Below are 18,425 nucleotides of genomic sequence, written 5' to 3'. Positions count from 1 at the left end.
TAATATGTTTGACTCCAAACTTAAAGAGACGACAAGCTCCAAGCGTACAGCCGTACGCAGGACAGCCACACGACACCCTCGCTCCTACACTATCGTGTTATATGCTTAAAATTTCTTATTGAGATAGAGAGAGCGACAAGTACGGAATAAGAAAATAGAAATGCAATATTTTTCAAATTGTGGTCCATAGATAGATGATTCAATTTCAAAGTGGAGGGTGCCCACATTGGCCGTAACTTCTAGGGTACAGTGACCTCACTCTTTTGCCCCTTGGCTCCACCTTTGTCTTTATGTTTTTTTTTTTCAAACTTTTTGGTAATCGAAATGACGTTTTCCTGACTCATCACCCTCCTTTACATCATTTCTATGACTAAGCATTACTATTCTTAATTGGTCGGTCGTGTACTCGTGTTTTTGATTAAAGTTGGATCACTCATCGTTTACTTTTTCCATCGTGTCTTTTTTGTTGTTCTTTGATTTATTTTTGGGTTTATTATTTAAAAATGTAAAGTTTAACAATATGTATTCAGGCCCATTTTTCAGCTCTTTCAAAGTGAAAACCGTTCCGGTGGCCGGCGTGCATCTCGCCGTCGGTCGCCATCTCTGTTTCTATTTTGTTTTTTGATACCTTTGTATCATATAATCGATCTTTAGATCGAAATAAACTTCCGGTTAGCGGATTACCCTTTCGTTAGGCGACTTTTGTTTTACCGACTTGTTCGGGTTTCATATCACCCCTTTCACTGATCTTCATTTCAATTCCGATGGCTATTGATCTGATATCTTTTTTCATCGTTTCAACTTTATCTCTTCCTAAAAGAATCAGACTTCACATGATATATCAGCCGTGTTCTATGGCGTCGAAGTGAAGCATCTTGGACTGGAAGAAGAGTGAGTTTGATGGATTTATAAGTCTCTATGAAGAAGATTCAGCAGAGTTGGCGTTTGACAACGGTCCAACAAAGAGTCTCCTTTCATCCCGACTTGAACTTCCTATGTGTTTAATTAACGGTGAATCAAGGTCCCTCTGATCAATTTGTCTCGGCTTGAGTGAAAGGCGTCTTCCAAGTGAGTACAAGCTTTAGTTGACTTGAAGTCTTGCAGAGGTTCTGATGGAGAGCTTCACCGGCGAGCTACTCCTCTTCGGTGGTGGAGCCAAGGTTGGGGGAATCAACAGGTGTCTAACATGCGTCCTAGTATCCAGCCACGTAATGCCAACATATGGGGATCTGCTTACACGTGTTCGTTAGATTGTATGCTCTATTTTCAGATTGTTCACGTGTTGACTTTAAGTCTAATTAAATATTGTACTCATGTTTAGCCAAAAGGCTTAATGAAAAGTATGTTGACAAAAAAAAGAAAATGTATTCAGGCCCATTTTTCAAATAAAAACCCAACCTTAACTAAACCAAAAAAGAGCCATAGATCATAAGAGGAAGTGAGAACGTTGCACCTCAGAAAAGAAAAGTTTTTTTTTTTTTTTAACACTGAATGTTTCAATAGCAAAGCCTAAAAAGGCAACGTATAGAAGTACATATGATAAAGAAAGACAAAACACAGATACCAGTAGGTACCAATAACAGAGACAGAGGAGAAAATCCACAGAGATGTGTACTCGTGATAAGTAAAATCTCCCAACAGCACATATAGCTTAATCACACAGCTTGTGCTTCGGAGAGATGGTATGCGATAGCCAACTATGGCCTTCAGTAGCAACATATGATTGGGTGCGGAAGTTAGCTATAACACTCTCAGCAATAGCAGTAGACACTCTGTTTTTCGATCCCTGGACATGTACGAGTGACCAAGAGTCTAGTCTAGAGAAGAGAAGCAGTATGCGTTCTATAAGTGACTTCAACTCTGGATACCGATGAGGCTCAAGTAGCGATTCTCTCAACTCAATGGATGAGGCTTCCAGAATAAAATATTTAGAAAAGAAAAGTTTAGTCCAGGTTACAAAAGCTGCAAGAGTATAATTGGCTTAAAAAGCTTCATAGATAATTAAAAAAAGCTTTCACTTATTTCGTGCCTCACACAATAATCTAATGGGCTAAGGCCCAAGGAGTTAATACGAGGGAAAAGTCAACCTCTTGCTCTCTCAGAGTATGTTTCGGATCTAAGTCGGTTCGGTCGGGTCGTCCAGCTCACTGCTTTCCAGTTTCCACCCATCTGAGTCTGCTCTCAACCAAATCAACGCCGTGTATCTGAAGGTAACCCTTCACTAAAGTAGAACTCTTTCCCCTGTTATCTTCTTCCACCAGTCTTACTTCGTCTGTCAGCAAGCTTGCTCTGTTTTGGTTTTGCTTGAAACAAAGTTTACACTTCTTACTGCATGCTCTGTTTTGGTAATTGCCTTATAACAAAGCATTGTATTTAGGGTATATGAGTAAAGAGCTGAGAAGCTTTTGTCTCCCAATAAGCTTGCTCTGTTTTGGTCAAAGATCGGTTCTTGCATCTTTGAAGCCACGAAGATTCCTTGCCAGAGCAATGAGTTCGTTCATGAGCTTCTTAGAGGTGTGGGCCAGCATTTTGATAGGTTCATCAAAGACCTAAAGGTATGGACTTTTTTGAGTTAATCTACCGAAAGATAGTCAACGACAACTACCTTTACGCCCGAGTTTCAAAGGTTATTGAAGACAAGTCAAAGTTGTCTGAAGAGCACATCCCTATGCTTACTGATATCCTTGGAGATGAAGATAAGGCTAAAGAGGTCGTTGAAGCTGGCAAAGCATCTATGGGTAAATAATCTAATGAAGCCTTGCTCTGTTAAAATCATGCGGGAAGTTTGACTAATCTTGCGAAGTGTCCATCTTCAACTCTCCAGATTCTTGGTGCTGAGAAAGCACTTTTCAGGGCGTTGAAGACACGTGGAAACACACCCAAGTATGGTCTGATATTCCACTCTTCATTCATTGGCCGTGCATCTGCTAAAAACAAGGGACGTATTGCTCGTTACCTAGCAAACAAGTGCTCGGTTGCTTCCCGGATTGATTGTTTCGCTGGTAATGTCCTGAATAATTAACTTGTTATAGTGTGAGATGATGATGTGCTGTTTAACTGTTAAACAATGGTGGTCTCTTATGCACAGATAGCAGCACTACAGCTTTTGGTGAGAAACTTAGGGAACAAGTGGAGGAGCGACTAGAGTTTTATGACAAAGGTGTTGCCCCACGTAAGAATGTGGATGTAATGAAAGAAGTGCTGGAAAGTCTTGAGAAGAAAGGTTATTATATACACCTCTCTCTCTCTCTCACACATGTTTTGGTGTTAAACTGTTTGTTTGATGGGTGTGTGTTCTCTCTTTGTAGATGAGGGAGAAGCAATAGCAGTGGAGGCCTCAGAGAAGAACAAGAAGAAAGATAAGAGAAAGACAGAGGAAAAGGATGAGGGAGAAGATGGGGAGAAATCAACGAAGAAGAAGAAAAGCAAAACAGTAGAAGAGGAATTGACAAGTCACAGAAGAAAAAGAAGAAGAAAACTAAGTCACAAGGTGAAGAATATACCAAGACAGGTTTCCGTAATGTAGTAGTTATTTTCCCACATGCCAAGCTTTTATTTAATTTAATAACAAATTGAATTAACCATATCAGATTTTATAGTATTGAATCTCTTAAATGAAAAGTTCACTTTTATATTTTTTTTTTATAACAAAATACTAGTAATCTAAGCAGATTCCAAATCCGTTGGCCACCTCGAGGAAATTGAATCAACATAAACCATAGCAGAAGACAGATTCCAAGCACCACGTGCCAGCTTATCCGCCATTATGTTTTTTGCCCTTTGGATATGTTGGAGAGAGAAAGTTTGAAAAAATTCCTTACAGCGCAAGAATTCTTCCATATGTGTAGTGAATGCTGGCCACTCTGTAGGTGTAGACACCATATTCACCAGTTGAGAACAGTCAGTTGCAAACACCACCTCTGAGATATGAAGGGTCTTCATGGACTCTATTGCTCAAATCATCGCTTCACATTCGACATGTAAAGGTGATAGACTCCTGCGGATGTTTATGGCTCCCATCATAGTATCAGTAGATCCTTCATTCCTATAAAATCATCCTTGTCCTGTAAAAATATCTTGTTCTTTCCATGCTCCGTCAATATAACACCAATTGGTACCATGTAAAATTTGATTTTCTGGCAATTCCGAAAAAACTCGTGTTGAGGGTTCCTTAATTTGAGCTTCAGTCCACAGAGCACTTTCGATCTCTGCTTTTCTTAGAATATCTGGTGGATCTCCATTTTTATTTTTAAAATTCTTATCATTACGATTTTTCCAAATATACCACAATATCCATGGAAAAAAGTGTAAATCATGTCCTTTTGGAAGTCTCCAGAAAAGATAATCCATATTAGTAAACACTGATAGAGTAGGGAAAATCCCTGGATGAGATGGAATATTTGAAATCGCCCAAATCTGAAACGCTGGAAGACATTTAAAGAGAACATGATTAATTGATTCTTCTTCGGCTCCGCATATCTAACATTGCATGTCATATTTGATACCACGAGATCGTAAATTTTTTGTAACTGGTAAGCTACCTGAGATAATCTGTCATACAAAATGTTGCAATTTTGGTGAACATTGTAATTTCCATGAATAGGCTAGTAAAGATTTTGTATCCGGACCAAAAAAGCCTTGTTGAGATCCCAAATCAGGATAAAGTTTTTCCACCCTATGTCTTGATTTAACCGTATACCGACCATGATCAGTAAAATGTCATCCATATGAATCTTGTTTTGGATGTCGACTGATGGGCAGACTCCGTATAATACTGGCATCGTCCTGATGAATATATGCATTAAGCAAATTCAAATTCCAGGAAAGATCAGTTTTATATTTGAGATCAATAAAATTACCAAATTTTGTTGGATATCTTGAAAGGTTTCTGGTTCTATGTTTTTGCTTGAAAAACAGAAACCATCATCAGATTCTCTCATACTGAATCTACAACTAAGAGGATCAAACATATTTTTCTTCTTATATTAATTAAGCATAACAAAAATTAGTGTTTCTTGTGGATAATTTAATTTTGATTTGAGTTATATAAAGAAAAAAAATTATTATCTAAAAAGTACAAAAAAAATTGCAGAAACAAGAGAATTCTGCTGAATCAAAAAGTAAAAGTATAACAAAAAATTGAAAAAAAGCAAGAGAACAAAGATTCATAACACAATCTAGTCACAGAGAATGAGTCTAATCATTGCAAGAACCAAACACGAAACAGAGAAGAAGAAGAGAGTCACAAAGTCCCTCGCAGACCATTTCCTCACGGCCTTGGACTCAACCCTCAAGCTCTTCGCCCTGCGCAGAGCATCCACTTCCTTGAGCAAATCAAACTCGACCCCTTTCTTCTTCAGCTCTTCAACGCACTTACGAAGCAGCTTCGCATCTTCTTTCTCCCTCTCCAACAACTTCTCGAGATGCGACTCCACTTCAGACTTGTACCGTACGGCCCAAATGATCCCGAGGGAAGACACGAGAGCGCAGAGAGATGGGATCCATGATCTCTTACAAGCGGATGAAGAAGCGGAAGCAGAGGAAGCGTGGAAGAGGAGAAGCAGAGAGATTGAGTGGAAGAGGAAGAAGAAGATGTAGAGCTGAGTGATCTCTCGTCGAACGGAATCGATCTGAGACTCTTTGTGTGAGACGCGGTTGAGGATGAGCTCTTCTTCTTTAAGCCATTGTTTCAGGAGAAGCTTGTGTGTTGGCGTGTCGGCGATTTGGTGAAGAGGGTGTCTCGGATTTGACTCCATGATTGGTGGGTTCGTGCTCTGATCTGAAGCCATGGAAGCAGCAATACGAATGAGGAAAGCAGAGAGAGATGGAGAGAGGAGCGTTGAAGTTGTGGCTTTTAATAAAGCGGCGAAACTTACGGCTCTCTTTCTTTGGTTGGCAACGGCTACTTTTATGTTAATTTACGTATTTCTCCTTTGAGCCTAACGGTCATCAACCAAAAAACACGGCTCAGCTCCGTTGGCCCATGAAATATTAGACCCATATATGGCCCATAAACACTATTATTTAGGGAAAATCGCATTTTAAACACCGGAAGTGTCACTTTCTATCAATTTAAACACCAAAGTTATTTCACTAGTACTTTAAATCTTCAAAGTGACATTTTTATCATAATAAACCTCCAAAGACGTTTTCATGTTCATAGACGACCGATACTGTTCATTTTACAGGTCAAAATGATGACGTGTCGGTTTTTGTTTATAAAAAATACAGAAAAATTCGAATGAAATTGGAAAAAATTGTAAAAATTCAAAACAAAATTAAAACAATCTAAAAATTCAAAAAACATAAAAATTGAAATTTCAAACTTAAAAATAAAATAAAATATTAAAAATTCTTAAAATTCAAAAATAAGATCTAAATTAAAATGTCAAATTTAAGAAAGAAAATAAATTTTAAAATAAGATCTAAAATTAAAACTTCAAACTTAAAAATTAAAATTGTAAATATTTAACCAAAAAATTATATTTATTTTAAAATTTCATCCAATGAAAGTAACTGTCACTTATGATGATATCAAAACTTGTCACCATCAAAAACAATATATCAAAACTTGCTACCATCAAAATTTTTTTTTTTCATAATCAGGATATCCAGACACCTTACATAGCCCGACTAGCGCCTAAGTACACTTCGCATAAAGCATCTCGGGGGGCCGCCTATTTCACCCCATGTTAATTGATTGTGACCACATGCAGGGCAAATAATTCTCTCAAATAGATTATTTTGAGTTTTGTTCCAAAAAGATTTTCTATAAAGAAAATGACCAAAATTTTTTCATTAAAGATGCAAAAGATTCTTATGCTCTAAATATATAAATACAAATAAATAAATAAAAATTCAAATTATATATTTTTTAATATTTTAGATCTTATTTTAGAATTATTAGAATTTTTTAAATTTTATTTTAGTTTTTAAATTTGATATTTTAATTTTAGATCTTATTTTTGAATTTTTTGAATTTTTAATATTTTATTTTTTTAAGTTTGAAATTTTAATTTTTAAGTTTTTTGAATTTTTTTTGAACTTTTTTTAATTTTGTTTTGATTTTTTTATAATTTTTTTCAATTTCATTCGAATTTTTCTGTATTTTTACGTATATTTTTTTTTAAAAGAAAAGAAACCGACACGTCATCATTTTAACCTGTAAAATGAACAGTGCCGGTCGCCTATGAACAGGAAAACGTCGTTGGAGGTTTATTATGATAAAAATGTCACTTTGAATATTTAAAGTGCTAGTCAAAAAACTTCAGTGTTTAAAGTGTTAGAAAGTGACACTCTCGGTGTTTAAAATGCGATTTTCCCCTATTATTTTTAAGCATGTACATAAAATAGCCAATTATAGACAAGAGTTCATTTTTATAGTAAACATCTGTAACTGGTTATTCTTGTGATGTAAAAAAAAAAAACTGGTTATTTTTTTTTTTTTGATAATCCAGGGGTTCCCCGCTTCGCGGGTCATTCCCCTGGGCCCCGTCAGGCAGCGGTCCACTTCACCCGGAAGAGCTTTACCTGGGCTGGATCGAACCCAGTACCGCTTTGGTGTCCAGAAGAGGCAGGGTAGTTTCCGCATGAGGAGGGAATCGAACCCGGATGATGGTTGCCACCAGAGGCCCGTCCTGCCACTTGGACTACCTTGTCCGGACAAAAAACTGGTTATTCTTGTAAGGATTTAACTGAATAAGAAGAATGGTTATTTGTAGAATAGAAAGATATGGAATGATAAATAAAATGAAATAAAAATTGAAATTGTTAATGGTATGGTGAATATCATACATCAGTACGTTTTATAATCATGAATAAAAGAAATAGATTTTACCAAATTTTTGTAACTGGTAAATATTTTATGAAATTTAATGAAATGATGCATTCCAAATGATTTTATTCCACGAAATAGCATTTCAGTTGCAGCTTTAACCATTTTGAAAAGAACACAACATACCACTCGCGTTTTTTTTTTCTTTTGAAAAGTACCACTCGCGTTTTGTTGAGCTTAAGTTATTACCAAGCTCGTAACGCTTTCAACACATGTCACCAACAAACATAATGCACCCAATGTGATTATCGAAAATGTATACTTTTAACTTACGAACGTTACAAATTTATAATAGTACGTACTTAAGGACGTAAGACCACAATTATCGGGGAGATATAAAAAGAATCCTTAACAAAAAATAAAATAAAATATAGTATGGATCCCAAAGAAAAACAAAAAATCCGGTCACAGAGGTAATTGATTAGTGACCGATCTTGGTGTGTTTCTTGTACTGTTTGCGGGCTCCGCTGAAACATGACGGCCCGCAATTGTTTCTTTTTTAATATTTTTTTTAAATCAGAAAAAAAAAATAAAAATTAAGAAACCTAAAAGGTGTTCCACGGATAATGATGGCGAGACCATAGACAAACGGTAGTTAACATTTACCAAAAAAGTGAAAAAAGAGTAGTAATATATCAAGAAACTAAAGATGGAGGAGTCTTCTTCTATTATAGCAAAGCTTCTTCTCCTCACCACACTTGTTACCATATTGGTTATCTCCAGAGCTAACGAAGAGCTAATGATGCAACTATGCCACAACTCCGACAACCTCACCTTGTGTCTTCGCTCTCTGAGAGCAGACCCAACTGCTCCAAAAGGCGACCAAGTCGAACTGGCTCGCATCATCCTCAGATGCGTCAACTCTCACCTCATCACCCTCACCAACAACACTTCCGCTTTGGCCTGGAAGCACCGCCGGAGTCCCAAGGCTGCATCCGCGTTGAAACAGTGTGGTTTGGGTTACGCGACGGCAAAGCGTGGCGTGGGAAAGGTAGACGCTCAGTTAATAGCAGGAGATTACGACAAGGCTGCGTATGACGTCAGCATGACGGTGGAGGCTCCTCCGGTCTCGTGCCGTGCCTGTGGTGACACTGAATTTTAATTTGCCCTCGAGTTTCCGTTACCATACAGAGGTTTACTTGGCGTTGACTCAAGCTCCGCTCAGGATCATTGATCGCTTCTAGTGACTTTATTACCTAATTTCTCAAAAAGTCATATGGTCTTATCTTACCTAGCATTATCAATGACTATTTAACTGTGTCTAGCTTCTCAAGTTTAAATCCAAGTTTGCTTCTTCTTCGTCTCAATCATTTCAAGGTTGAATGAAAAATGGTGAAAAACTTCTTTTTTTTTTTTGCTAAACATCTCTGTTCATATCACTCTATGATCTTAATCATTGCCATATCTTTGCACTCTTGTGAATTTATCATATCACACAGTATGGATTGTTATTGATATGTTTCATGATCATGTCGCTAACCTGATTCAAACTAAAAGCTGCTATAACTTTTTTTTTTAGTTCCAAGAACCAAATAACAAACATATTCCCTCTTCTTCGTTGATCTCTCTATTTGTGGCTAAACTTCTTTTAGATACTATAAGAAATGAACAGAAACTTGGTAATCTATTTTCTATGAATAGAGAAAGATAATGTTTGAGCGGCAACTCGAACCCGGTAAGATGTAGAATAAAATCAGGACATATCTTTTAACACAAGATTTAGCTACCAACTTTCTTTTGCTTTTTTTTTTTTTTTTTTTTTTTTTTAATTTTTTTCTATTTGTGGCTAAACTTCTTTTAGATACTATAAGAAATGAACAGAAACTTGGTAATCTATTTTCTATGAATAGAGAAAGATAATGTTTGAGCGGCAACTCGAACCCGGTAAGATGTAGAATAAAATCAGGACATATCTTTTAACACAAGATTTAGCTACCAACTTTCTTTTGCTTTTTTTTTTTTTTTTTTTTTTTTAAATTTTTCTGGCAGCATAGACAATAGAAAATGCATCTCTGACAAGAATTCTCTTCAAAAGTAGATTGAATTTTATGTAAAATGAAACCCAAAAATTTCATGCTTTCTTTTTTTGTTCTTCAAGGGAACAGCTACATATCGGAGATTCCCTTCTCAAGCAACATGCACCAACAACAATAGCCAAACACAACTTGCACAATTTCAGTTTAAGCTTTCCTTTTTCTCTTTTTATTTCATTTAATTCTTTCATTTTTCTTTCTCAGATTTCCCTTAAAAACCTTCTTTATTATGTTTAGACAACAATGCACATATATAAATAATCTGATCTTGTGACTGTTTTACTATACTTTTCAAGATTTACTCTATAGATCAGCCTTATTTTGGAGGAAAAAATGAATGCTTAATTCTTTTCAGTGTAGGATATTTTTTTTGGAACACATCGGTGTACGATAGTTAAAGTTAGAATCTTTTCAGATTATAAACAAAGATCGAACTATGATATATATCAGTTTCGCTTTATCTTAACAGAACACATGAAAGCAAGATTTCCGAGAACAACTTTTTGAGTTTGGACTTTGAACGAATAGCCAACACAAAACACAAAATATATACAATTTAGAAAAAAAGTATAGGTACTTTGAAGAAAAAACGGACGACGCAGAATTTCAGATATTGATAATTAACTATTTCTTAAGATTGCTGAGTTTTTAGGGCATAATGGAATCAACAAATATGATCGGAGGATAGTTGATAATTTTCAAGTATATCATATTTTATTCCTATACATATGTATGCTAAAACAATTTGTTAATGTTAATAACTTAATATCCTAATTCTTCAGTTGATTTTATTAAAAAAGATGACGTATAACTGACATCTTATATGCCGTAAAAAATAACTGACATCTTATATATAATGTAGTTTGAAATATTTGGAAGATCTTTTTCTCATAAAATATTTCATTGTCTATTCCATGGGACGAGTTTGAAATTAAGAAGATCATGTAAAGAGAATCTAATATTGTGAAGTAGTACAACTTCAAAGAAAACAAGATAAAGGAAAAAAATGTCTAACTTTAATCTTTGAATGCATATTCAGTCATGTCATGACCCATCCATCATCTTTCTTCGAATCTCCTATCTCACTGAACATGTTTGGAGGCGGTCCTCCGTACTTAATAACTATGCTTATGATCTCATATGCATCTCTCCACTAGCCTAATTTAATTTTTGCCATAATCTCAATTTTTTGTTCTTATCTTCAAAAACAACTCGTGCATGGTAGTAGGATGATGATTGATTACAGGCTTTGAAGGATCATAATATGGTAACCATTTTGGGTTTTGAGACTGGTAAAATAAAATATTCTCCACTGGAGTTTAGATATCAAAACTTGCATGCATAATCAAGAAATAGGAGCATGCCTGGTTGTTATACAATAGCACTAGAACTCTGTAACCAGAGTCTATCAACTGAAATAACTAAGCATGCATAGTTGTTCTGCAATAACATTATAATTCTGTAACCCATGTAATTAATAATAATAATAAATGGTGCAAAATTTTAGAACATGTGCTAAAGATTCTGGGGCTACGGGTAGGGTTTCCCTTTACGTAGTTTTCATAGCGTGTGAGTTTTCGTACGGCCATTTGCAATAACACGAAAAAAATATATTCTCAGTTTTTAAATTATTTTTCTGTTTTATAAAAAACTAGTATTATCTCCCGTGCTTAGCACGGACATTATTTTTATAATCTAGGTTATAATTTACAATGTAAATAAATATTATTTTCAAGGTTATATTTATTGATAAAACTTTAAATAAAAGAATAAAATTTTGCTTTTTATATTCCATAATAGTCAAGTATAGACACAAGATGAACGTTACATATTTTCCGTTACATATTTCCATTTTTAACTCAAAAAAGATTATTACATATGAAAAATCAGATTGAGGGAAACATATTTCTTGCATAAGTTTTATTAGAGCACAAACTTTAATTTTGTAGATAATTAACATTTATATTTATTGTAGTCTTTCCCTATTGCTTTTAAAAAAATAATATTTGTTTTCCTCCATCATATTCTTTTAAGTTCATTTGCATTGTTATACTTGTTCAGTCATTTTTGTTTCTAACAGAATCTACAAATAAAAATTATAAACGTAGAAGTATATTTTTTTGATCTTAAAGTAAACAAAATAATTTCACTGCATTTTCTATATAATTATAAACACACAAATAAAGAGAAAGGAAAATTTACCGTAGTGTTAGGTCTCGATTTAGATAGTAGACATGAATCTTTCTTTTGATTTCATTTGTTGCCTTCTAAGTATCTCCATGTTTTCCGTCTTTTTTTTTTCTTTTCTTCTTGTGGTGCTTCTCAAGTTCTGAGACGCTGTGTACATGTGTTCTAAATTGAGACCATATTAATCTTTTCGTGAACTATCACCACGACAACAAATAAACATATTCCAATAAATTGAGAATTGATTAGTCATTTTAAATACATTGTTGACATATTTTATTTACCTTTACCTTTTTCACATACAGTATGTAGTTTTGGCCAATGTCTAGAAGTACATGAAAAAAAATAAGAAAGTTATAAATAGGTTAGAAGAGAAAATGATTAATCAAAAAGATATTTGAGCATAAAGAGTTTAAGCATTTTTTTAGTTTTCACTTGCATGAACTTGAAAGCTTTATCATCCAACATCAGTATCATTCCATAGCATATTGATGTTCGTCTTTTTCTCATTTCGTTAAAAGACAAAATGCTTTTGAAAACTATTACGCAAATGTTGGACCAGAAACAATTTGGATTTGGATCTTGAACTGTAAATTATTTCGTCATTTGAAGTTGAAACTTTAGAGAGATCAATGGAGCCATTGCAAGAGATTTAAGAATTTACTATTTCTGATTGCAAGTAGAAATGGAACTAATATATGACAATTATCTAAAAAAAAAAGTAGTGGTTTCAAAGTAGTGGGATCATGGGTGTCGTGTGAATATATTGGAAATTTTTATTTTATATATAAAACAAATAAAAGGAAATAAGTTAATAGACTAAACATGTTTTATGCGTTTAAAATTTTCTGTTTTTACATTTGTTTTTTAAATCGTTATTGTTTTTAAAATATTTTACACATGTCAATTTTTTTTAATTATTTTAATTTTTTTTTCACATGTCATTTTTTCATTCGCGAAGCGACTTGCGTTTTATTATATAAGGGATGACGAGACAAGAACATTGGCAGCTGACAGACAAATGGTGTGGCTTGAATTAGATAACTAGTAGTCGGCTGTGCTCCATTATCAAACGTTTCACAATTCTACATATTTTATATTTATTTACTTTATCATTAGTTTATAATTCAGATGACATTATAGACTTTTATAGTTGCACCATTACCAATCTGTGTCACACCTGCGAACCGAATAAGCATCTGGAAAAATTATATCAAAAGAATGTACATCTCAATAGATAAATTCATATGAAACAATAACAGTAACACAACCTATTACATTTTTTTTTAAAGAAGCATTTGTCGTTTATAATATGTGGAAATTCATAAAGAATATGTTATACTGTTAACTAGTAACGGATTATATAAAAGGGAGATATATAACTTAACTAAGCAAAAAGATAGGCCGATGAATTTAGAAAGAAAGGTGAAAAATACGAAAATAGAAACAGTTAAAACATAACAAAAAGGAAGAATGAGCTGGTAATAATCAAGATGAGCAAGGTAAGAAAATGAAGAACAGAAAGAGGCTTTGACAGCATGAAAAGAGTGTAAGAACACCCGCAATGGAGGTTTTTAACGAAATGTGAAACATCCATTTATCCTTCTCGAATAACCACTGGCCACAAACAACTATAACATCCATCATTGAATTGCTTGGGATTAACGTGAAAGAATCTATTGTCAAAAACAAGACATCGTAACTTGGAGAAGAAAGAACTGACTACGGCTAAACCTAGGTTTTCATAACTGTTCCGGTTAGTGGTCGAATTTTTTAGTTTAATTATTAACCCAGAATTGGTCTAAATCTAATTAGTAAACCGATTTTCGCGAATAAGTCTGCTACAACATATAACTCCTTTAAAGTCTGTCATAACGTATGTTAAAGTCTGCTATCACATAAAAGTTAGTTTTGTTAGTTTATAAGTCTGCAACTTAGCATACATAACATATAAGTCTGCGATCTCATGAACATGAAAATCTACCAAATTATAAAAAGTATGTGAGAAAAATATGTGTGCGATTATGAAAGTCTTCGAAATATTATAAAGCTGCCATCAAAAGACAAAAATCTGCTATAAAAACCTGCCAAATAAAAACAAATTTGCTATTAAAATTAATTCTACCATAATGTGTGGTAGACTTTTTCAGAAAGTCTCTAACCATATAAAATCTGCCACACTAAGTTTGTTGAAAAATATTAATCTGTCAAATACTAATAAAACTGTCATTAAATGTCACAGATTTTTAACAGTAGACTTATTTATATATTTCGAAAATATTTATTTTCTGTAAAAAAAATTTTTGAATTTTTTTTTTGTTAACAAAGAAAACAAGGACATTCTGGGCATAAAAAATAGTCTAGTAATTAAAAAAAAAGTATGTTATTTTAGTCATTACTCATAAAATGTGTGTTATTTTAGTAATCTTCCCTTAAAAAAATGCCCAAAAAATAAATTAAAAAGAAACAAAAGCTAAGCACCAGGTTCTAAAAATAGAGTTTTTAGAATTGGTAAGAACTTCTAAGGTGTCTTTTTTTTTATTGGTTCTTTTTGTGTTTGTGTCTTTCTTTGTTGTCTTTTTCTCTCTTAAGAATTTTAAAATAGTTCTACCATTGGACATGACAAATTACAAGAAGTTCTAAACTTTACAAATTACAAATTTACAATTAAATTAAACATTATAACCCATGATAGGTTCTAACCATTGGAGCAGAGTCTCACTAACTAACTGCAAGTCTGGTGTGTTCGGTCAGGCTGCCCGAACCCAACAAAAGAACAACTTGTAACATCTGACACAAACTCACCTCTATATATATACACACTTGCACACACTCTCATTTCCTCAAAACAACCCCAAAACTTGTTTCTCTCATGGCATCATCTCTTCCTCAGTTCTACGCCGATTTCACATTTTCCGGCAACACTTCTTCACAGTTTCACGGCTCTTCTTCATGTCCTGACGTCTCAGCTCTATCCAATTACTATGACGACGGTTACCTCCCCTTCAACGCATCTTCTATCCGAGAATCCACATTTTATCCCCAAGTTTTTGGAACTTCTGACGCTCCTATGCAGGAGTACAACTATTATTACCAGAAAATGGGTGTGAACAATGCCACACAATATTTTCATGGTGGTGATCAAGAATACTACGGCTTTTCACCAGAGATCAAGCCCTTTGGAGAGCAATCTTGGGTATATAAGCACGTTCAAATATTATCTTAAATGGATATTATTGTTTACCAGAAACCATCAAAGAAATTATTTTTATGAAGCAGGGATCTAGTGAAGGAGGCATACAAGCTGAGCAGACCACAAAAGTGGGACGCTATTCGGTTGAAGAACGTAAAGAGAGAATCATGAGGTACTTGAAAAAGAAGAACCAACGCAACTTCAATAAGACCATCAAGGTATGTATATATACACTCCTTATAGTAAATTTATATTTCCTTTTTTATGTTTATGAATTGTATAAGAACTAGAGATATATATATATAAGAACTTGAGATTTAAAAATACAATATATATATGCAGTATGTATGCCGTAAAACCCTAGCTGACCGGCGTGTTCGTGTTCGAGGACGATTTGCTAGAAACAATGACACATGTGAACAACAATCTCACATGTCTAAAACTCACAACAACAATTCTGAAAAAGAAGAAGATATATTTTCTGGATCCGACGACTATCTAATCCAGGTATTATAAATTCATTTTATTATTCCAGAGCAGTTTATTATTTACATAATCAAATGTAGAACTAATTAGAGTATTGCATCACAATTTTTAGCAGATGGAAAACGATGATGGATGGCTTAACGAAGCAATGTCTAATATGATTTCTTTTCCTTGTGAATTGGACGCTCCTGGAGATGATCATAATCCAAGCACATGGAGCTTCTGATCCTACTATCATTTACCTACTTCCAAATCAATTAATTAATGTCGCTAGTTATAAAATTTGATCGATTAGTTTAGTTTAATTATAAGCAGCTTAGTTATTTGATGTAGATCTATATCATAATGTACTTAATTAGTCATGTGGTTAATGAACATGAAGATTCTGCCTAGTAGATAAATAAAAGAACTTCACATCATTGGTGTGAATAATTTCAGCCAATAACGATCTCAATACAAGAGCAAGTTATTCCCGTTTCTTAATTTATTATGTAATTAAAAAAAAAAGAAAAAAAATAGACTATTAGCTTTTTCAGTAAATCTAAGAAAAGATTCTTTTGGGGAGGTTAAAAAGATTGTTGAGATTGTTTATGGCAAGCAACACTTTTTACGATTCGAATAAATTGGTAGGTCGATAAAAGATTAATTAACCAGAGGATTCACGGAATAAATGTTTATTAAGGAATATATGATGTAAATTTTAATCATAAGACGAATGACGAAACGTTACATAGCTTGTGGCCTTCTTATCTTTCTTTTCCATGCTTATATATGAATGGATATAAAGAATAATGCGGATTAATTGGTCTAATAACAAAACACAGAAACATGATAAGAAGTTGTACACAAAATTCTTGCAATGATCGATTAAAGCAGATTGATAGGGTCTATATAGTCAGTGTAGATATAGAGAGAGTGTGTGGAGGAGAGACATGATACGGAACCAAGTTCCAATCACTTTTTAAGACATATAATTCTTGAAACAAACATATATAATAAGGCTTCAAACTCTGTAAATTATATTCTCTGAATTTGTCCCCCTTTATTTTCTTCTTTGACGAATATATGTGTATATTTTTGTTATTTCTTTCATTTTTTGTTGGCCCGACATCTTATACTACTATTCTACTCAGAGAGACTTAAATCAATTTTGCTATTTTATTCATATTTATATTAGAGTGCGAGTCTTATGAAATATTTCTCAAGATTTGTAATTAGTCATACAATTAATGAAGTGGCGTTACAAAAAGTGTCATACAATTAATGTAAAGAAAATCTAAACAAGAGAGTTTTCAACATGATCATTTCATACAGTAGAAAATTTATAAATTAATATTTGATAAATTAATATACACTATAAGTTAGTAAATTTTCTCGATCCCGAGTTGAACCGGTTGAAAATATGACACAATCAACAAAATAATAAAATAAGTTTTTAGTACGTCCTATGTAAATATATGTTTCCACTAAAATCATAAATTAATAATCTATCTATATATAAATTTTATATAAGTACAAACTAAAAATTATATTGTTGGTTTTATATTCACAGTGAAATTATTTCTATTTTTTCTTAACATTTCAATAAATTTTGGTAATATTTAGTAAATTTATATCTAAAACCAAATTTAAATTCTATTAAACATAAAAATATACAAAAAATAATATAATAAAACAATATGAGAGTCAAATTTTTAAAATTTAATTAATGTATATACGGTAAAATAATTTTTTTTATTTTATAAATAAAATATTTAAAAATAGAAAAAAAAACTAAAAAGAAACATTTTGTAAATTAATAACTCTATAAATTAATAAAATACCATACTTCCAATATTATTAATTTATAGAATTTTTACTGTATGTAGCAAACCTTCTCAATACGGATACATAGTCTTACGATCTTGATTTATCATAGAAAATTTTACGTTGATGTAACTGAAGTGAGTTGACTCTGCTTCTTGACTTGGGTACACACATTACTCAATCGATCGTAGATGCTGAAGTCAAAACCAAGTGTACATAAAAATCGCATCAAGTAATCGTTAATTGTTATCTTCCATTTTGTCACTTTTCAAGAAAGATAATCAGTGTTTTTTTTTGTTGAAAAAAGGCTTTTAAGATAATCAGTGTTTACCCATATTTCGTTAATTCAGTGAATTCCCACTATCTCAAACTTTTTTTTGTCTTTTACATATGTCAACTTGAACAGAAAAAGGCAATAGGAGTTGATTCGTTTTCTTTAAAATTCAAGTGATACAAGAATTCTCATAGTGTACAAATTATAAAAGTATTCACGCTGATGAAGCACTTAACTAGGCTATTATAATACCTCAACTAAGTGCTTGAAATAACGCTATAGTTGGTTAAATTGTGAATTGTAATTTGTATTTTGGAGGAATTGCGCCTTCACATACTGTGATGCGTTTATTTGTCCACTTCGCTAAAAATGTTACAAAGATTCGGTGTTGGATTTTCCAAATTTCATAAAGCCTGTGTTACCGTTAGCACTACAAGAAAACACATGGTTAACGACGAAAATTAACGAGGAAAAACAATCCTCGTAAATTTGCGTCGAGTTTACGACGAATTTACGTGAAAAACTAAAGTCATCGTTATTTCCTCGTAACGTAACGACAAAAATATTTCGTCGTAAAGTGGATGTAACTTTACGAGTATTTTACGAGGAAAA

The 18,425-nt window shown here is 33.2% G+C and overlaps 4 protein-coding genes across 5 annotated transcripts; 3 read left to right on the top strand and 1 right to left on the bottom strand.

Annotated features, from left to right (window-relative positions):
• Window positions 1-2,562: 2,562 nt before the first annotated feature.
• LOC106292336 (nucleolar protein 56) lies at window positions 2,563-3,895 on the top strand. The gene is given in 6 exon segments (XM_013727932.1): window positions 2,563-2,738; window positions 2,825-3,002; window positions 3,089-3,223; window positions 3,309-3,445; window positions 3,448-3,511; window positions 3,870-3,895. Coding segments are annotated over 6 exon segments (588 nt in total). The 5' UTR covers window positions 2,563-2,690.
• A 1,253-nt stretch (window positions 3,896-5,148) lies between these two features.
• LOC106293555 lies at window positions 5,149-5,838 on the bottom strand. The gene has a single exon (XM_013729235.1). It carries the CDS (start codon window positions 5,787-5,789, stop codon window positions 5,178-5,180), a length of 612 nt encoding a protein of 203 aa, XP_013584689.1. The 5' UTR covers window positions 5,790-5,838; the 3' UTR covers window positions 5,149-5,177.
• Window positions 5,839-8,483: 2,645 nt separating this feature from the next.
• On the top strand, window positions 8,484-9,119 carry LOC106294177. The gene is given in 2 exon segments (XM_013729767.1): window positions 8,484-8,911; window positions 8,913-9,119. Coding segments are annotated over 2 exon segments (534 nt in total). The 3' UTR covers window positions 9,019-9,119.
• Window positions 9,120-14,915: 5,796 nt separating this feature from the next.
• LOC106294097 (two-component response regulator-like PRR1) lies at window positions 14,916-16,038 on the top strand. 2 transcript variants are annotated; one of them, XM_013729709.1, is made up of 4 exons: window positions 14,916-15,250; window positions 15,334-15,465; window positions 15,590-15,754; window positions 15,849-16,038. In XM_013729709.1, the coding sequence occupies exons 1-4, from the start codon at window positions 14,927-14,929 to the stop codon at window positions 15,957-15,959; spliced, it is 732 nt and encodes a 243-aa protein (XP_013585163.1). In that variant the 5' UTR covers window positions 14,916-14,926; the 3' UTR covers window positions 15,960-16,038. The 2 variants fall into 2 exon arrangements, with proteins under 2 accessions (XP_013585163.1, XP_013585162.1); XM_013729708.1 differs by having other exon boundaries at window positions 15,846-16,038.
• The last annotated feature ends 2,387 nt before the right edge of the window (window positions 16,039-18,425 follow it).

This window comes from Brassica oleracea, chromosome C5 (genome assembly GCF_000695525.1).
Source record: "Brassica oleracea var. oleracea cultivar TO1000 chromosome C5, BOL, whole genome shotgun sequence".
Lineage (NCBI taxonomy): Eukaryota > Viridiplantae > Streptophyta > Magnoliopsida > Brassicales > Brassicaceae > Brassica > Brassica oleracea.
Note: the sequence above shows the minus strand (reverse complement) of the source record. Positions and strands in the feature narration are given on the sequence as shown.

Coding starts and splice junctions, on each gene's coding strand:
- LOC106293555 (XM_013729235.1), bottom strand. CDS start 5,789: ATGGCTTCAGATCAGAGCACGAACCCACCAATCATGGAGTCAAATCCG.
- LOC106294097 (XM_013729708.1), top strand. CDS start 14,927: ATGGCATCATCTCTTCCTCAGTTCTACGCCGATTTCACATTTTCCGGC. Junction 15,466..15,589: donor ACTTCAATAAGACCATCAAG/GTATGTATATAT, acceptor ATATATATGCAG/TATGTATGCCGTAAAACCCT. Junction 15,755..15,845: donor CCGACGACTATCTAATCCAG/GTATTATAAATT, acceptor CACAATTTTTAG/CAGATGGAAAACGATGATGG.